Genomic DNA, 20614 nt, shown 5'->3' with positions numbered 1-20614 from the left:
AGCTGCTGTCTTCATGGTTCTCTCCTGCAACTTGAGCGGATGCTGTCAGATTGGTTCAAGGTGGATTTGGTGGAAATGAAAAGCTTTAACGTTAGTCGATTCAGAAAATGAAGCAAAATTAATTGACTTGTTGCACACTTTTTAAATAACATACTTTTTAATTGTGGGCTTGGGAAAAGGTGTCAAGCATTTTCAGGTCAGGCCCAGACACACATAACCTACATCAAAGACCTACTGGCAATGAAGACCTACTGTTGCATACATGTTGCCTGTGTCTTGCAAAAATAAAAAAAAGTTGCACTGAACACACCGCAAAGACCACAGCCAACAGCTAACTAGCATGTACGTTCTGCGCCTGTGTGAAAAGAAAATAATTCTCCATACCAGCAGGAAGCGGTTGTATATACTCTGCATACAAAAAGGAAAACCAGAAGACCAACATGACAAATCAAGATGCTAGTTAGCCAGTTAGCACATTAACAACACAACTCATTGCTGAAAAAGCGTGCACTGGCAAACAATAACACAAAAAATATGAATAATTTCTGCTAAAAAGCTCAATGGATTTAAAAAAGTAATCTTACCTAACATAACAAATCTGTTTTAATCTTATACTGTCTTGACCTTAGCCATTTGTTTACTTTCCTCACTTCCGTTTCTCTTCTCATGCACTGAGTTGAGCTGCCAGTCAGAGAGAATACATTTAACAGTGGACTCCACTGTCTTAAACACCAATTCAATATGTTAAATCTGCCGCAAAAAAAGCTGACAAGGGATAACTCCAGTCAAAATCTAGGGTGAGGAATGCTCCTCGACAACCTGACTTTGACCAGCTGCCAACTGTCGGCTTGGTGTACCAGGGCCGTATAAGTCTTAGTTGAGTTGCAAGTCTTTTTTTCATTTTAACCTGTGAAGTTTAAAATGATCAAATTTGTGCCTCAAGTCTGACTTGAGTCCAAGTCACGTCACTCTAGTCCACACCTTTGCTTAATGGTGCACCCACAGTTCTTGAAGCGAATCCAAATTTCTTCAGCACAGGAGCCAGGGAGCTCCTACTTTTGTAAGACAACTAATAAATCTTTTAACAACATTACGCAGCTCCCTCTTCTTATCACAGACACATGACATCATAGCCACTTGGGATGACTTTGGCTTTCAGTGTAGTGACTGTGAAGACATTAGTACCTCCTCTGGGGCTGGATAGAGGCTCTGTTACTGGAGCCAGCACCTGCCCTGCTGTATGTCTAGGCGCAGCCCTGATGACTAACAAGCCCTGACTTACCCTCACCTCACCCTCCTTATTACACCTATACTCAGACCTGTGATGTTAAAATCACAGCACTGACTCATCAGAAACAACAAATAAAACATTGGAGGAGAAGCAGAAGGAGGTGAAATGCCTATTTATTGAATACGCCCCTTTAACATTGGAGACTGTTTTAATTTCATAACAATGCCACAGAGCTATATATATATATGCCTTTACAGATGGTCAGTGCTCTTCTCAGAGGAAACTGAGCCAGGATGAGTTGTGGGACTCTGGTTCACGCTGGGATCTGCTAGTAGAGAGGAAGTGAAGAGGTTGAACATCTGGAATTCATTTGTGTGCTCCAGAGTGGAGGAAAGGTCCAGAAATAGGCTTTAAAAAGTATTTTCCATATTAATTGCTGTCCACAAACCAGCTACATCGTTATATTTCGACACTGGGGCTCGCGACTCTTTATGGGCATATGACGTTTCCATACAGTCTGTCTCTCGCGTGTGTGGGTGTGTGTGTTTGTGTGTGTGTGTGAGCGCGTATTGTGCGCGCGCGCCTCCCTGACGCTCCACAGCCCCGTGGAGCTGTTGTTTCCACAGAGCAGGAGGACAATCAGACGGACTGCTGGATTACAGCGACCGAAGAGAAAGTGCTGTTAAAAGAAGTCCCTTTTTTGGCTTCAGTCGCTCCTAATATTTTTTGGAATCGTCGCACTTTGGGGAGATAATTGTACAGTTTCAGCGGCGGCGCACAGACCGGTATGGATTTACCAAAGACTAGACGAGACACGCCGTCTAGTCCTCCACCAAAGTTTTGATTGTCATCGCTGCCTCTCGACCCCGGAGCGCAGGAAAGCACTGAACTTTGACGCAGCGTTTGTTGAAAGTGGTGACCACATGTGAGGACATTTGGAGACAAATAATTTGTCGGAGCGTCTTTTCGCTGCTCTCTACCACATCTCTCATGGGGTAAGTAAAATACAGTGTCAGTGACAGTCTGCATGTGCTGCAGCAGCCTAACAAAAGGATCTGATGTGTCTCTCCTGCTTTGCAGTTGTACATGAAATGAGTTTAATTTCAGTCCCTCGCGTGTAAACTCACCCAGGCTTGTTAATAATGAACTGAAAGTCTACACTGACGCTCAAAAGTCTCGTTGACTCACGTACACTTATGACAGCAGAATGGCTCACATAAGGCAACACCTCTGTACGGTTACAGCTCACCAGCAGAAACCAGCCTACAGCCACAGTGAATATTTGGATTTGTTCGTTAAACACAGTTTGTGTTTTAATGAATAACATAGTGTGGTGTTAAATATTAACGCGCAGGGTTACAGCTGTCGATCATACAGGGGGGTGGAGGTAGAGGTGGAGGGGGCAGTGTATTTTGCTGCATCATATGTTGTCTGCATAACTGTTGTTGTTTGAGATGAGCTGCGTGCACCCCGGGTGCTTCCACGCAGGGGCCTCCCCACACACACACATACATTAACACACGCATATCCTTGGAGCCGTTGCGCAGCCTGCTGTGCCCCCGCCTCCCGCCCTGACCCCTCCGATGTTGTTGAGGCTTGCTCATCCGTCACACTAAGGAAGGCATTGTATTGAAAGGATGTATTAATAAGACAAAAGCCCCTATTATCCCCATGTACCGGAGTTAATCTCATAGGGCCGGAGATGTGCTCCCCAGAGGAAGGCAGCACAGTTTTAACAAGCAGGGTCTTAACAGGCAGCAGCACATTGTTGTCAGAGATTTAAAATGAGCAAAATATAAGATTATCACTAACATGCATTTGCATTGTAAACCAGTGAATATTAGATCATTTGCAACACTTGTTTGTACCATCCTTCATGTGGTCACTTTCCTTATCACCACTAAACTTACCAGCTTCTTATTTCCTTGTGTCTGAAAGAGTAAACCGTGTAGACAGAGGGATATATAGGTGTCAACAGTCCAGCCATGAGGCATCCTGTTGTGGGAAAATCCTCATATCACACTGAGATAAGATGATAAGGAGGAGGAACTAATGTTTATTGCCCAGATAAAAGCCCCCATCCATCATCCTCTGTGCTGTGGATGGTCTGGTTCAGTCTGCACAGTGTTGTGCTCATTAGCGGGCTGTCTGAAACTAAAAAAAAAGAAGAAGTGTGGCGGCATTAGCTCAAGCCTCAGCTGAGGTTGAGATAACCAAACTTTCAAATGTGCACGGATGCTGCAAAGCCTGTTGAGGTAAGGTTAACAAACATCTTACTGTGATAACATCAGGAGGAGGGGGTGAAGAGGAAGTACGTTCTGCAGTGTTAGGAAGGACTATGAAGCGCTGAAGGCCCTGTCAGCAGGTTCATTGATGCTGGTGTTGTGTGAGAGCAGCTTGGTTTGTTTGGGGGGATGCACAGTCGCTTATGGACTCAGGTGTGTCTCCCAGCATGCCTTGGACCGACTGAAGACGGGGCAGCCGGCCGGCCGTCTGCATTCGGCCAATGTGACCACATGGCTCACTGCACCAGAACAAAACCAACCACCCCGCCAGGCCTGCCCACTGCCAGGCTTCTTCACACACTTCACCATCCTTGGCCTGGGCAAGAGTAACCCCAGGGTGCTGTGAATGGCGTCAACTTATTGGCCAGACACTCAGCAGCTCCAGGCACACACAGCCATTTACAGACGCAGAGCACACATGGTATTGGTCTTACCAGTCTATATAGAGAAAATATTTTATGTTACAGTGCAGGCAGACCAGCTCAGTCCAGCAGTCCATGACATCATGAGTAGAGGATCTGTGTGTTGCTGACCCGGCTCACTGTGTTCAGTGACCCTGTTTTCCTCTACAAGATGACTGCTGTAATGGGACCTTACTCAATGGGGACTGCTGGGGATAGCATGAGAAATGAAGACAAATAGATGAGCTGAGTAAATAAACAGATGTTTAAGTGCATGGACGAATAAATAAATTGATGGTAATCCAGTGGTGGGAACTGGATTTGCGGGACTTTTTTTTAAAAAATGGAACAGGTCACTAGGGGGTTGAAGGCGGGGATGGGTGGCGGATGGGTGGTGTCGATCCTTGAAGGATGCTCGGGTTTCAGCTCAGGCCTGAGAGTAGTCTGCTAATAGGAAGCAGCGAGAAGGCTTTTCCTCAGGGAGACTGACTTCTCTTTTGTTGTCTGTACTCACCACTTTATTCAGCCCGATCCGAGGGCTGACAACACTGTAAGATCAGAGGAGCGACCTGCCAGAGGCGCCCTGCCTTTTACCTGGTTAAATGAAACCAGTCAGAGGTCAACACATGGCTCTCCAATAAGAATAGGAACTGTGGCAGGCTACAGGACAATGCATGTGTTTACACATTGCTTTGTGGCTTGTCTCTGTGATGGTAATAGTGTTCTGCAGAGAGCCATCTGGGTTCAGAGTTCTAACTGGTACTCCCCCTTTAGCTGAAAAACACTTTCCTTGGGTGTGGCAGCTGGAGCAAAATAAACGCCTTCTGTTCGCAAGCTGCCGAATCGCAAGTCACAACACACAGCTGACAGCATGTAGCTTTCACACTCACGGCCAAGAGCTGGGAGTGTCTCAGATCAGAGAAATAACTATGGCGTCCTCTGCTTTTTTACCCATTTTGTAAACACAATTGCAAATAGGATGTCACTAAAGACTGTGTTTGCTCTCTGCTGGCAGGTAGAGAGACACACATGCACACTTAACTTGCACTATCAGTCTCTCCTTTTCAAAACAACCTTTCTTAGTTGCTGTCAGTGCTGTTCTGATTCTCATATAAACATTTACATAAGCTGATATTTGGCGGAGACTATTTTAAGAAGGTGTTTTACCCAATGAAAGAATCCATTAGCTTTAAAGTCTCCAGTTACATTCCTTTTCCACTTGAAGGACTTGGACAAACTATGAGACCCCCCATGACCAGGCGCTGATGCTTGTAGCAGCATGCAAGGATTTCCTGACACTTTCTGTGGTGGGGATAAGGCTGTTCTTCTTCTGTCACATTTCAAGCTCAGACCAGCCCCTTGTTCCCAACTGCTGCCAGTTGGAAATAATGCTGCAAATGGCTTTTTTTAGAGCTCTGACTGGCATTTTTCATTGTGCAACGTCGCTGCACAGGCAGGAGCGTTGCACATCTTTCGGAGACAATGACAAGCAGATTGAAGACAAGGTTTCTGGTTACTGCTGCGGCTTTGGATGGGGTCGGCAGCACTTTGCAACCTCTCTTTAGGTTATGCAGTGTGATTTATGAACTGAGCGGGAACAGCCTCATACTGTCTGTTCCAGCAGCAGGCTTAATCAGTGTGGTCATGTCGTGGTTTCCTGATTTCTGGTCGTTTTCAGCGCAAGCTCTGGAACAATCTTTGGAGCAGGTACACATGAAGATGCTGTGGTTTTTCGAGACCTCTTCCTCCTCTTTCTTCTTCCCTCTTGGAAGCCTTTGTTATCCAGTCGGCTTTGTTTGTGCAGCTGGAAAACTCTGCGGGATTACTTCAACACCCCGCCTCCCCAGATCCAAAAGTGAGCTGGAGACAGTTTTCTTGGATTTTGAATTGCCCCCATGCAGCCAGTGAAAGCCTGCTGAAGCAATTTCATTTTGTTTGGAACTGAAAGTTAACTTGATCGCCTCCCAGTGTGCTCTTTCAGACTTTAAAAAAATAAGGCAAAATAGCCAATTGCGATGGCTGTTTTGTTAGAAAGAGCTATTAAGATTGTTTATCCTGTAAAGGCCTCAGATTCAGTCTTTCCAGGCTTAAAGACATGATGGAATTAACCTCCAGCCAAGCACAAGCCGGGTCATGACAAAGGCCAGACTGCTCCATCGCAATAGACAGATTGAGTGGAAGTGGGATCTGTTTACTTAAAACTAAAGTGACAACTGCTCAAACATGTCCATTTCAGATGAGTGTTGTCTCGGTCAAAGTCAAGTAGCTGTTGTCCCGTGCCCTCTCAAAAGTTCCACCACAGCAGTACTTGCTTTCTGACCTGTTTGTTATTTTTGCAAAATATCCCTTGGCACACCGCTCGACCAAAACCTTGCATAAGGCTTGTAAAGCTGCACAAAAAGCCAAGTTATTTACAGTGGGGCCTTTTCTTTTTAGAAATGTTTTACTTCTGTGCCAGGAAGTAAAGCAGACAGAGTATCCTTCCAAAACTCAGCAAGGTTAATACCTTTTTCCATGCACACTTTCACTGGTCTTTAAATGCAGGTTGCATTGGCTCTGCACGTATTTTTTTTCTTTTACAGTCTAAGTGTCCTCATGCCAGAGAGGCTGATTCATGTCGAGTTTTTCAAGAAATAAATTTGCTCTTTGAAGCAAGAAATTCTTAAATTGTATAAAATGTCGAGGAGCAACTGTAGACTGTGTGGACACAACAATGTTCCCTCACCAGGCAACCGTGTTTTTCTCTAACAACAGAGCTGTGTTTAATGGATGTGTGTTTGCCAGAGGAGTCTGGAGTTGTTTTCCTATGCTGGACCATGAGGAGAGATGGAGGGCCTCCATCAGTTCATCATGTTATCAGCGGGCACTAGGCAGAAGCAATCAGGGCAGCTTTGTGCCCTCGTGTGTCAGCCTGTGTAGATGGTATCATTTTCCATTTTCTTCGCTCAGAAGCTGTTGCCTTCCCTCCTCTCCTCTGCCGTGCCTTTGATTTTGGCATGCTGTCTCATGACTGTCTGTGGTGATGCTCAATGCAACATCAGTGGAACAAACACGGATGTCACAGTCAAAGAGAACCCTCCACGCTACCAAAATACAGGATTGTGTGAATATAAGTTATCATGACTTGTGTTCGCTGGCACGCCATGCAGCAAATAACCACAGACTCTCTCACGGCAACCTCGCAGTTTCCCAATGAGGCAACAGAACATGAGAAGGGGTGGAGTTCAAGGTCTAGCAACAGAGTAGAATAGGAGCAGGGAGCCAGGACAAAAGAGACCTAAAGAGAGGGTTCAAAGCCATTCATTAGGGGAAAGCTTATTGTAAAGACAAGGACATAGGAAGGTGTGAGAGGGGTAGAGTGGCTGAAACTTGAATCAAGCACGCCTATGCATTCAGACCTGAGGTTTCTGATGCAGGCTAGCGAGACCTTATCTAGGTGGTGACTGCATCACGTCAGTCAGGGTACATCAGTATTAAGGATGCCATGTGGTTAACACTATACCTATGCACACACAAACATGACAGATTCATAGCTGAGCATTTTCATCTGTGGTTTACCGCTGTTCCATGTAAAGCATCATATTCTGAGAAAAGCTTATTCCTTTTTCATGCAGAGCAAATCTCAGGACAGTTTGCACATGCACGCTGCAGAAATACATACATATACAGTACAGGCCAAAATTTTGGACACATCTTCTCATTCAATGCGTTTTCTTTATTTTCATGACTATTCACATTGTAGATTCTCACTGAAGGCATCAAAACTATGAATGAACACGTGGAATTATGTACTTAACAAAAAAAGGTGAAATAACTGAAAACATGTTTTATATTCTAGTTTCTTCAAAATAGCCACCCTTTGCTCTGATTACTGCTTTGCACACTCTTGGCATTCTCTCGATGAGCTTCAAGAGGTAGTCACCTGAAATGGTTTCCACTTCACAGGTGTGCCTTATCAGGGTTAATTAGTGGAATTTCTTGCTTTATCAATGGGGTTGGGACCATCAGTTGTGTTGTGCAGAAGTCAGGTTAATACACAGCCGACAGCCCTATTGGACAACTGTTAAAATTCATATTATGGCAAGAACCAATCAGCTAACTAAAGAAAACGAGTGGCCATCATTACTTTAAGAAATGAAGGTCAGTCAGTCCGGAAAATTGCAAAAACTTTAAATGTGTCCCCAAGTGGAGTCGCAAAACCATCAAGCGCTACAACGAAACTGGCACACATGAGGACCGACCCAGGAAAGGAAGACCAAGAGTCACCTCTGCTTCTGAGGATAAGTTCATCCGAGTCACCAGCCTCAGAAATCGCAAGTTAACAGCAGCTCAGATCAGAGACCAGATGAATGCCACACAGAGTTCTAGCAGCAGACCCATCTCTAGAACAACTGTTAAGAGGAGACTGCGCGAATCAGGCCTTCATGGTCAAATAGCTGCTAGGAAACCACTGCTAAGGAGAGGCAACAAGCAGAAGAGATTTGTTTGGGCCAAGAAACACAAGGAATGGACATTAGACCAGTGGAAATCTGTGCTTTGGTCTGATGAGTCCAAATTTGAGATCTTTGGTTCCAACCGCCGTGTCTTTGTGAGACGCAGAAAAGGTGAACGGATGGATTCCACATGCCTGGTTCCCACTGTGAAGCATGGAGGAGGAGGTGTGATGGTGTGGAGGTGTTTTGCTGTCTATCTACAAGTTAGATAATGCTGCTATTTCTTGAAATTGTTATCAGTAAGGTTACATGAAACAAGAGCGTTCAGTTTAGGACGCAGTCACTGTTCTGAAAAAGTAGTTTCTGGGTGCAGTCGAGCTCCAGAGTTTCATGATTCGAGGGCTGATTGCGCAGTCTGTGCTGTAATGAAGTCTTTAATAGGGGACTATAAGAACATGTCTGCCCCAGATGTGCGCTAAATAAATCCTGCTTGATGTGCATTTAATCACCTCTTTGTGGCCTTGTCTTTTGATCTCTGTGGTGAAGTTTAAAATATATGAGAGGAGAAGGGGGCGTTGGAGTGAGGACGACGTGGCCCTGCAAATCAGAGAGCAGCATGAAAGGGAAATATGCAAAATAGAGCGATATAAAAACATGAATAATTTGGAAGATGGTGACTTAAGTTGACAGCAATAGTCCGAGGGTGAAGGTATTACAGTAATTGCCTCTCAGGCGCCACCCTTGGAGATCCCCCACCCCCCAGTGAGGCAGACTGCGGGTTATGGCTCCTAAGGCTGTATGATGCCCCCTTTCTTTTTTTTTTTTTTTTAACGCAGTTCTTTGTCTCTACTCCTCTCACTGCTGCTCTAAGAGCCGCATCACATGAACAGCTGCCGTGAATAAAGTACTGCAAAGTTTGTAGAGATGAACTAATTGAGGAACAAGACAAGACTTTTTGTTCCTCACTGAAGTGTGTCGACAGTCTGGACCCCTCAGAAGAGGCTGTACCCAAACTGTCAAACTGCTTGACGAGCGAAAGGGTAATCCCTAATTAAACGATGAAGCCCCATGTATTGGGGACACCCACTCCCCTAATATCTAGCAGCTTATACGAGGCCTTAATGAATTGTGTTAGCATAATAACGGACAAAGAGAGAGGAAGGTTTGCTCACACCTCATACAGAGAGTGAAAAAACACGAGGGAACCGTTTAGTTTGTCATTAAAAAGGAACTGTTTTTGGTATCTAATGCCATGATGCAGGTACCATGACTCTGATGCAAACTTGTGGTACTTCTCCATTTTTTTTTGTCCAAAAAAAAGGATGTGATTTGTCTATGTCTGTGATATGATTTGGCAAGTCACAGACATTTTTTTGCCAGGTTTTTTTCGTCCGCCTGTTAAATTTGTTGTTCCCTTAGTTGAGTTCCTCTCCAAGCTGCAAACTGTGACATATTGCAGGCCCCCATCTCATATCTCTCGGTCTGTTCTTCCTCTAGACCGTGCAAGTTACAGCACGACGTTGAAACAGGCTCTCTCGTCTTTCTTGTTTGTACTTCCCCTTAAAACCCCTTGTTTTCATTTGCGTGGTGATTTCGTGAGCCTCTGGTGTTTCAAAACAACAGAGCCTGACGACTTATTTGCCTGTAATTCCCTCCTCCATCCTCGGCCCACGCTTTTGCCCCTTGAGTACAAGGCTACAGTGTGCGAAATCACTGCCAGAATGTGTCAGACTCTCTGTCTCTGTGGATTTTTACTACCTTGATTTCCAGTGTTTAGGAAAATAAGTAAACATCTGAAAATATCTGGATGAGAAAGAACAAAAGCGAGTGTGAGCGTAGCACTCTTAGCTTCAATGCTGTCGATTAGTAAACTGCTTGTCATGGCATTGAGTTGCTGAAGTGAATGCATTTCTACTTAACTGTTACTTTGTTCCACAGTAGGAAGTTGAGGTTGCTGATGCTTTGGTGCTTGGTTTGACCTCAAACGTATATGTTTATGAATATTCTTGTCATGCAGCTTCACTGTACTTCCCAGTTTTAACAGTCTTGTCAGTGAGTTCGTCGGCAGTGTGGCATGTAGCAGAGATAACAGCGACGGCTTAAGATAAGCTCAGGCGCTCATGACTTAACGTGTAAGAACCGTTCTGGGTTTATTCTGCAGAAGAGACGCTGCTTAGCACTTTACAAAGTCACCGTGTGTGACTATGCAGTCTGTGCTGTGCCCAATATCGTGTCACAGCAGCAACATGAATCCTCATCATCCCAGTTCCAGGGATACTGGAAACATTAATGCTTTTTTTTTTCTTGGAAATTGACTGCGGACAGTCAATAGTGTTGCTGTGTTGCTGTGAAAAGATTTCACACACACACACACACACACACACACAGCCGTGGGGCTGAGGGATAGATAGAGCGGCAAAGATGCTGCAGCCACCTGCCAGCAGACACAGTCCATCCCTGTGTTTCCTGTGGTTGCAAAAAGCGTGACTGCTTGAGCTGCTACAAAAAAAAGGCCTGCCATAACGGGCCCATGTGTGCAGTTGGCAGTGTAGACGTCATCGCTGATAAAGTTTAAGAAACGGAAAAGTGTAGAGAAGATGTGGGTGTACATCTTTCAGTTTAGTCATTTCCTCAGCAGCTTCTGTGGTAGTGGTGGTAAAACTTTGCGGTGGTAGTTAGTTGTGTTTTCTCCCGTGTGTCTGGCATGTCAACACTTGACTTGGGGAAAACGCTCTGACTACATTGCTGTGCTTTGCACATGGAATTTTCCTCCTAGACACCACAGCTCTTGTGCTGTGCTCGGCTGTATATAGTCATTTTCACACCTTTTGTTTTACTTTGACTGTAATATTCAAAAAGACACCTTCACATAACAGTTTTAACCTGTTTGAGTCAGGTTTTCCATTGAAACATGATTTGTTTGCCGCTCAGCTCTGAGTGCTGGTTGTTATGGTGGCAGCACCCACAGACTGTCCTGAAGATGCAGGACACAAGGAGCAGAGAGGAAAAGAAAGGTGGACAGATTCAGTTTACAGTTACAGCAAGGCGCTCTCAGACACTGATACCACCATTATCGGCTGTGAAGCTGAGCAGGAAAGAACAAATCACAGCTGCAGATGCTTTCTGTGTATCCATGATGGATTACTTTGTGGCTGAGATAAAGTCTATTCCCAAAGAAAAGCCTGGTGTCTCGAAGAGGGCGCAGGAAGTCATTAAATCTCCTTAAAATGGAAAATGTACATGATCAACTTTTTCACTTTATAGTCCAAACAAAGACGATCTCTGTGATATAGTCTCATGCCGCCGGCTTTTTAGAGGACACACTGTGCCGCGAAAGAAAACAGGCCGGATTGGTGCTTTGTTGCCATTACAGCAGCTTGTGAGCAGGAGGTGTGAAGGGGAGATGGAGAAAGATGTGTTACAGGATGTTTCAGACCACAAACTGTTCAACAGCAAAACTCGCTGAGGGATTTTTTTTAGGTAAACACAACAGTAAGCACATGTACATGCAAACAAGATAAGGTGTAAATGTAAATTGTCTACACTCATCATGTGAGTGAAATTGTGTGTGTGAGTGTATGCGTACACACGGAAATGTGGTCGTATAATCTGGGTGAAGGTTTAGAAGCAGGGCTGAACAGTTAATCAAAATTTTATTGAAATTGCAATATGGCCTCCTGCAATTTTAAAACCACAGTATTTGTTAATGGCGAAATGTGTGTCCGAATATTATTTTGAATTAAATTTCCATTCATTCATTTTGATTTTAGTGTCATGCCTTTTCAGGCCCATGCCACGTGGGTTTACAAGACACTGTTATTTCACAACCGTCTTCCGGTGATGCATGGACAAACAAAGCAAATCACGCGGAAAAGGAAAATAAACAAAACAAATATGAAAGCCTGTGTTGTGCTGCAGAGATGTCCTGGCCTACACATCATATCTAACTCAAGAAAACATTTTTGTTTGGTACAGATCCCTGCAAAAATCATACCATAATCATTAATGGTTTTCTATATGGTTTTCAAATATTGCAGATCGTATCACAGTTGCAATATCAGCCCTTGTTAAAAGCCCTGTTTTTGTTTTGCTCTCTCCAGAGAAAGTACAGCCTGGTTTAAGTAGAGAGTAACAGGTAGCAGGTGGTGTAATGGGGCGCCGTTGCCTTGGTTTGTGGTGAGCAGTAGCTCTGCTAATTGGGGCTTATCAGGTGTTTCTGGGAAAAACACCTGAGGCTTTTGTGTAGCCGTCAGTCCCATGATAGAGAGGGGACCTCTTGTCTGTTGTTGAGATTAGGAGAAAACAAGAATCAGCTTTCAGCAGCTTCCCTGTGAATTATCTTTTTGGAAGCCAGAGAATCGACGCAGCTGTTTGCAACTGTGGTTCCATGGTTGATTAAGCATGTTTTTATCTGTATGTGCAGTTGTGAAAAGCAAGCATAACTGTGAAAACCCTAATGATATGTGTTAATGTGAACGTGCATCACAAGAGCATCTCTACGGATGAGATGATTAGAAATATTTGGTGATAACAACGTTCACATAAGCGATCTGATAGGACATCCTGTCTCAGGTGTCTGTCACTTGTTTGACTTCCTTTGTCTCTTTGGTGCTTGTTTTTTACCCTTCAGTCCACAGCTGTTTCTTTCAACACCTTTTTTTTTAAACCGTTTCTGAGCTTCACTGTGAAATCCAGACAGGATATTGTGTTATTTGTCTCTCTGTAGCCCCTATAAACCTTCACTTACATCACAGTACTTTGACCGTTGTTAGCGATACCAAAGAAAATCTTACATCATGTTCTTACGAGAGGAGTCTACAATTAAGAAGTATTTTGAATACATGTATTTTTTTGGAGCAGCTGACTACAACTTCAGTGTATTTATGTTCAAGTCATAATGGAAGAACTTGAGACCATTTTCCAAGTTATTTCAACATGGAGCTGCAGGTTAAGTTGCATTTCAGTGCTTGAAAATGCTGTCCCAATGTAACCCTTTTAAAAAGTATGGTAATAGTAGTAGTGAAAGTAGACTTAGCTCTACTTTTAAAAACGCTGAATGTAACCTAAATGCAGAAAAATTATATTTAAGTTACACTGAAATATATCTTTAATGCATAAGTGCATTAATTCAGTGTACCTTTCTATGCACCACAAATGTCATTAGTTACTTCACATAAAGTTATGTGGGTTAAGATAGGAAAAAAATGTGGTGAGAACATACCCTGAAATAATTCACAAAGGTGCACAAACACTGGTCACTGACGGAAAGTCCTGTGTTTAAAACCATTAACCACCCCGACCAAAAGTGGGTTAAAAAGGATAATATTTATAAAATTCTAATATGTTTATATACTTTTAAAAGTGTATTAAAATAATAAATCAGCCTCTACTATTACTTTAAAAAAAAAATACTTAAACTATTCTGTTCATGTACTGAAGTTTTGGGGTTTGTGCTGCTGTTGCTATCCCATTGTGTTTGTTAGGAAATGGCGTGACAACATTTTTGACACTCTGTTTTGTCTGCTGTGGAAGTGTGACAGTGATGTGTGGGTCGAACACAGGGCACAACTTTGAACAACGGGTCGGTCGGGAAGGAGGGGCTCCACAGCAGCAAGTCTGCGCTCCTGTCGACCAATCGCCGTGGAAACATCTGAATGGCACACGGCAGGTAGAGGCGCAGGGCAGGGCTGCGATGAGACGGGGCTGTAGGCAAACCAGCCCGTCAGGTTTTCACACACAAAGTGAAATCCCTGTGATGACAGAAGCCGAGGACGGCAGGTGACGGGGCGACCTCGTGCTGTCTGCACAACACATAATGAGACCTGTCCAGAGCAAAGAGGGCAGCACTGAGAGAAAAGATAAAAAAAAACAGTGTCTTTTTTTCATAGCAGACAGGAGACAGACAGAGCTGGTCTGGTTTGACTGAGTTTTCCATTAATAAAATCATTATATGCTGCAATAATGCAACCTAATATAATTACACTGGTGCAGCTGGAACATGTGCTCAGCCTCAAGCCTCCTATTTGTGTCTATTAGTGGAGCTGGAAAGGATGGGGAGGGGGAGACAAGCTGTCCTGATACAGCAGTTGTGATAAGGGAGTGCTCGACTGTAAATAAATTTCTGCTATGATACAGTTGCATCAGCCAAATGGAAGTGTGCTGTCCCATTATGAAGGCTGAAGGGCAGTGCTATCCACACTGAAGGAGCCTATTGTTCTTTGTTCCTGCTTGAGGAAACAGTGTGCTGGCAACCAATAGCAGCTCCGTGTCGAACCTGCTTGTGTGCAGGGAAATGCTTTGTGTCTGTCACAATTAGCCGTATGTGTGAAGAGAGACATGCAGAGTGAGGATCCGCGTGGTGCAACGCGTCACATGGATGAGTTTGTGTGTGCGGACGTCACAGTGATGTCTCAGATTCCAGCCTTTGTGTCCAGATGCCGTTCCACATGCATGCTCTCCGTCTGGCTTTGTCTCGTCCCCTCTCCATCTTTCAGTCTTTTGGGGCTTTGCCCAAGCAGAACAGAGATGAAGTTCAGTCCCAGTTTCCACTGAAGGTTTCCAGTTAGGAGCTATAGCTGCCGAAGATGAGCAATGAAAGCATCGGTGTTGAATTACCTCTGGAGCTGGCCTGCCGAAAGATCTTGTTGCTTCTGACAGGTTTAAGACACCAGCTCCACCTCTAATTAGATTTCCAGAGCCTCCAGCTTTCCTTGGTTTTCAGCCCTGGAGCTGCAGCCTATTTTATTTTGTTTGTTTATTGGTTTCTCCTTTAAAAAATGAGCTCTCTGAGTAATTTGATGCCACATTAATGGTTCACAAGGTTTTTGTTAATTTGCTTGGGTGCATTATTACAAAACTTAACACTTTATTAGGTCAAAGGTCATCTGCATTGGTTTCTCACTAATAAGCTTGTTAATGTATTCAGAGTATAACAACGTATGCCCACAAACCACCTTAAGACAGAAGGCCTTGACACACCAAACCGACATCAAAAATCGAGTGGTGACGATGGTTAACTGTTGCGTCACCTCCCCCCAATACACGGCAAAGACTGCAAAGAGGACTGCAAAGAGGAAATAACTCATACCAGCAGGCGGTGGTAGTCTGTATTCACTATTTAAAAAAGGAAACATTAAGACAGGCAGGATGGATTCAAGACACTACTTAGCCAGTTAGCACAAACACAAACCAGTGTTGAAAGAACAAAGCGAACAATAACTCAAATAATTATTATTAATTAAGAGTTCAGAGGCTAAAAAATTATCTTACCCGACAACTTTGTTTGGATCTGACGCCCTCTCGACTTTGACTTTTTGTTCCTCTTGTGCACTAAGCTAAACTGCCAATCAGAGTGATTCCATCTCTGACCACGATTCAACATGCTGTATTGGCTGGAAAAAAAAGCCCACAAGGGCCGACTGGATCCAAAGGTGCAGGACACACCGCACAAACTAGGGCAGCAGTCACTCACAGACAGCCTGACATTGACCAACAGCCGACTGTAGGCTTGGCGTGTCTGGGCCTGATGTGGAAAATCTTTAGTGTGTAAATACTTAAAGGCCACATAATGTAAAAAGTTAGGTTTCCATTTAGTCATAGGTGCTATATAAATACTGTGAAAGTATCAAAATGTTCAATATACAGAGAAATGCACACAGTCGTATTCATAAACCTTCGTCTTTAAACGAGCCGTCAGGATTTCCGAGAAGTTGTGATGTCACAACTATATTATATAAAGTGCTGCTACGGTGCCATTACAGTCGTTCCTCGGGTGAAATGACACTGCAGAAGTGCCACAAGCGCACACGAAACAGGGACACTGACCAAACAGAGGAGAGTGGGCTTTTATGGGAGGGGGTTGTAAAGAGACTGGCACTAAAACTGATTTTTAGAATGAGGGTGAATACAGTTATAATCAGGCAGACATCATGAGACAAATACTGTGTTTTTTTTAGTGTGAAAGCACGCAAGCATGTTCCAGTAGAAACCCAACATACAAGTATAAACCTGAAAATGAGCTTAATAAGGGACCTTTAATACTGTAATATGATACATGCAAATGGTTTCTGGTTTTCTTTTGATTTGCCACAATCAAGTCTTGCAAAGCTTTTTCTAATAAAGTCAGGGAATCTCCCACCTTTTCCTCTTGGGCATTTATTTGATTTGCTGTCAGCTTGTGTGAACTGGTTGAAAGGGGCAGGGTGGGATGAGGAGGTCTGGCTGATCCACAAGCTATGCTGAAGTTTCGAGAGGTAGCTCACTGGAGTGGAATGGTTCTCTCCCCACAACAATGCCATGTGTTGACAGCCGAGTGCTCGGACAGGCTTAGAGGAATGTCCCCTTCAGACTGCAAGTGCTAGCCCTTTGTCTCAGCACCAACACTCGCAGGGTATTTACTCCTCTACCTGAAGACGATCCCTGCCTACACAGGTTCGCCAACCCAAGAAAGGGCAGATCTTTGCACGATAATGTTCCTTGGAGTGAATTTCAGTTTCCCCACAGAGTAATTTTTTATCATAACGCACAACTCCCTAGTGAACCACAGGATTATTACTTTCCATTCCTTCTAAGCCGCAACAAGCTGCAACTGTTGCCTGCGTGGGTGTGCAGTTTGGGCTGGACTCAGCGAGTGCAGTCTGATCTCTGTGTGGCCATTCAGTCATGTCATGTGATTGTTCTCTTTACTTTCAATGTAAATCCCAGCTCTTCTTGAATCTGTTTACCTGTTAGATCACCTCAGGGACATTTTGTAATGAGGGGTGTTCATTTTGAACCTCTGGTCTGTTGCAGTTCCTCCACTCTTTGACTTGAAGTGTTTAGTTTCCACTGCTCAGGCTGAGGAACAGGTTGTTGCCTGGCTACTTTGTTTTGCTGGTTGAGTTTTACTTTGGCAAGTGCATTGCTTTGCTGAAAATGTATGTTTGCTTTGTCACAGTTTATTTCATAAGTGCAACTGAATTTCCCTTGTCAGTAACACGGGCCTTCTCTTCCTTTCTGTGTGTCTACAGGTGACCCACATAGAGCTCCCTAGACGTGACTGTGGACAGGCAGTCTCCCTCCCAGCCTGGGCCCTCTTCCTGTCCTTTCCATAAAGGCAATGATTAACGGTTTAGACGCTCTGCACAACTCCACTGTGTGAATGAATCTTTGCCGTAAAGCCGCTGTGCTCTGCCACCCTGTCACCATGAAGAGCAAGTATTCCCAGTACTACAATCAGAGCCTGATCCACTCCTACTATGCGTACGCGAAGAATATGACCACCCAGGAGCTTGCTAAACGAATCGAGAACAAAAAGCAGCTCACGACCCTCAACATTGTCATCGTGGTCCTCTGCACCATCATCATCCTGGAGAACCTGCTGGTTCTCATCGCCGTCTGCCGCAACAAGAAGTTCCACTCTGCCATGTTCTTCTTCATCGGCAACCTGGCATTCTCTGACCTGCTGGCGGGCTCGGCCTACATAGCCAACATTTTCCTATCAGGATCAAGGACCTTTGACCTGAAGCCTGTGCAGTGGTTCATCCGGGAGGGTACAGCATTTATCGCTCTGGCAGCTTCAGTCTTCAGCTTGTTGGCGATAGCTATAGAGCGCTACATTGCTATCACCAAGGTCAAGGTGTACGGCTCCACGAAAACGTGCCGCATGTTCCTCCTGATTGGAGCTTGTTGGGTCACCTCCATCCTGCTCGGAGGACTTCCAATCATCGGCTGGAACTGCATCAACGACCTCCCTGAGTGCTCAGCTGTATTGCCGCTCTACTCTAAAAAATACATCCTCTTTGTTGTGACCATTTTCAGCCTCATACTACTCTCTATTGTCATCCTCTACGTGAGGATCTATTTGATTGTACGCTCCAGCCATCAGGAAGCGACCAACTCACCAGCCTATGCCCTTTTGAAAACTGTCACCATAGTGCTGGGTGTCTTCATCATGTGCTGGCTGCCCGCTTTTACCATCCTCCTCCTAGATTCATCCTGCAGGATACAATTCTGCCCTATCCTCTCCAAAGCAGACATCTTTTTTGGCTTTGCCACTCTGAACTCAGCACTTAACCCAGTGATCTACACACTGCGCAGCAAGGACATGAGAAAGGAGTTCCTGCGTGTGTTGTGCTGCTGGGGGGTGCTGCAAAGCGGGCGGCCATCTGACCGTTGCCTGGTCCCTCTAAAGAGCTCCAGCTCTCTGGAACACTGCACCCACAAACATGAACACCAGACCACGCCAATCATGCAAGATTGTACCACCTGTGTTTGATATGGTGCAAAAACATCAGTGTACTTGATGTGTGTGTGCGTGTGTGTGTGTGTATGAGTGTGTGTGTGTGAGAGTGAGAGAAAGCATGTGTGTGTATTTGAGATCAAGAAAAGAGGCTGTGATTTGATGGGGAGATGTCAAAAAAGAAGCGAGCACACCCTGGACTGAGATGCCCGGCAAGGCCACAATGCAGACTTTTTGTTATTACAATCAAAGTTGTGTGAATTCACAATCAACATTCAATCGATTCACCCACACAGCAGGTGTGAAAACACAATATTTCAAGAGGGGGACCAATTTAGAAATGTGAAAATAGCTTTTTCATGGGTACTCTCGTTAATTAATATGGAGTTGCAAACCATTCATGTGTATGCCTGTCATCTTGTTTTTGTTTTTCTTCCTAAACATGTAAACCCCCTATTAAGAGCCAAAAATAGACACATAACATGCATGGTATCATAGTTATGGTGAGTTGTTTTGGTCCTGTCGAGAACTGAATCAATGCAAAGCTTGCAAAGTCGCACTTTGTAGATTACTTCAGAGATTGTTGTCCTTCGTAAGGTTTAACCACGTTATTCTACTTTACTGATTTATGTATACATCAGGCCCACAGATCCTTTATTCATTCTTTACAAGGCTGGAGACAGTGATCACCTTCACTCAGCACTGTACTCCAGCGCAGCCAAAACACCGCGAGTGCTCCCTCAACTAAACCAGGGCTACATATTCCCTATATAACCTTGCTTAAACCATTTGATTAACCACAACAAACTTACATAATCTGCTTACATTTAATGCATGAAATCCTAACTTATTTGTAAGTGTTAATGTATGTATGATATATTCCAGCTCCAGCTTCCATCACTAACATCCCTTCCCTCATTCGTCCTCATAATCTGTCCCTCTTGCTTTTACTGTTGTCTTTTGTATCTTAACAGTTTCCTTCGAGGAAGGCCTAATCAGAACGCACATTTCCTGAAGTGAGTTGGCACTGATGAGTTGTGCCCCGTGACAGCTGTCCAGCAGCTTTGACTAATGAGGCCGATGTCCTGACAGTGTTGCAGCAACTTAGCAGCAATGTGCTGGCTCTGTTTACGCCTTTCTCTTGGGGAATTAGGCTGAATGTATGTATGAAGTGTTTGGGGCTAGTGCTCCATTGTTGACAGTATTATTGATCATCAATTTGAATTACCAAGTCATTGACGAGCAGAGAGTGGGATGAACAGGGTAAGTCACTCTCACTGTGAAGTCTTAAATAGCAACGTGAACAAAAAAAGTTGTCGTGAACATCCTGGTTTGATTTGTTAGCCATATGCCTTGTGCAGCTAAAGATGTAAACATGTCTCATCTTTCCAAAGACCCCTCACCTCCCTTACAGAACAGGAGAGGATGCGGTTTATAAATGCACAGAGGGGGGGATGTGCCCCCCTGGGAGGTCACCTTCATCCTCGTTCTCTGACATCCTACAACATGTAACTTCCTTAAGCAGCAGGAAGTCCTGTTTTTCATTGTCCGGTTCCTGTTGTTCAGGGTTACACTAACCTTCTTCCTGTAGACACACATTCAAAACTCTTCTCTCCCTCAGTGTTTTTTTTTTATATTGACTTTTACATTTAGATGACCAAGTAGAAATGGTGAAAAGCACTTTGGCAGCTTCAGTGATGTTTGCTTTCCCACATTTTTTTTTTTTTCCAAATAGAGAGGTGTTTAAATTTGTGTACCCGTCACTTCATTGTGTTGCTTGACTCTCTGACGTTTTATAATAAATACATTAATAACTATGTATGTTTGTATGTAAGTATGTATGTAATTTTGTACAGTATGTATGACTTGTGTTGTATGAAATGTCTCGTGTGCAATAGCCTTTTGTGTCCAGTAGCACGCTGCCTGTGTTAAATCGGTACAATCTGAAACACTAATGTAGGTACTTTTTGTTAATTTCATTCCCTTTTTTAAAAAATAAATGAAATACTGAAAGAATCTGTGTTTGTGTGCCTCGAGTTGATTCT

General features: G+C 44.1%; 1 protein-coding gene across 1 annotated transcript; it reads left to right on the top strand.

Annotated features, from left to right (window-relative positions):
• Positions 1–1623: 1623 nt before the first annotated feature.
• On the top strand, positions 1624–20288 carry s1pr2 (sphingosine-1-phosphate receptor 2). The gene is made up of 2 exons (XM_049560623.1): positions 1624–2226; positions 17359–20288. The coding sequence occupies exon 2, from the start codon at positions 17490–17492 to the stop codon at positions 18603–18605; it is 1116 nt and encodes a 371-aa protein (XP_049416580.1). The 5' UTR covers positions 1624–2226; positions 17359–17489; the 3' UTR covers positions 18606–20288.
• The last annotated feature ends 326 nt before the right edge of the window (positions 20289–20614 follow it).

This window comes from Epinephelus fuscoguttatus, linkage group LG19, assembly GCF_011397635.1.
Source record: "Epinephelus fuscoguttatus linkage group LG19, E.fuscoguttatus.final_Chr_v1".
Taxonomy (NCBI): domain Eukaryota; kingdom Metazoa; phylum Chordata; class Actinopteri; order Perciformes; family Serranidae; genus Epinephelus; species Epinephelus fuscoguttatus.
Note: the sequence above shows the minus strand (reverse complement) of the source record. Positions and strands in the feature narration are given on the sequence as shown.

Bases quoted from the DNA above. Each gene is read 5' to 3' on its own strand.
- s1pr2 (XM_049560623.1), top strand. From the start codon at position 17,490: ATGAATCTTTGCCGTAAAGCCGCTGTGCTCTGCCACCCTGTCACCATG.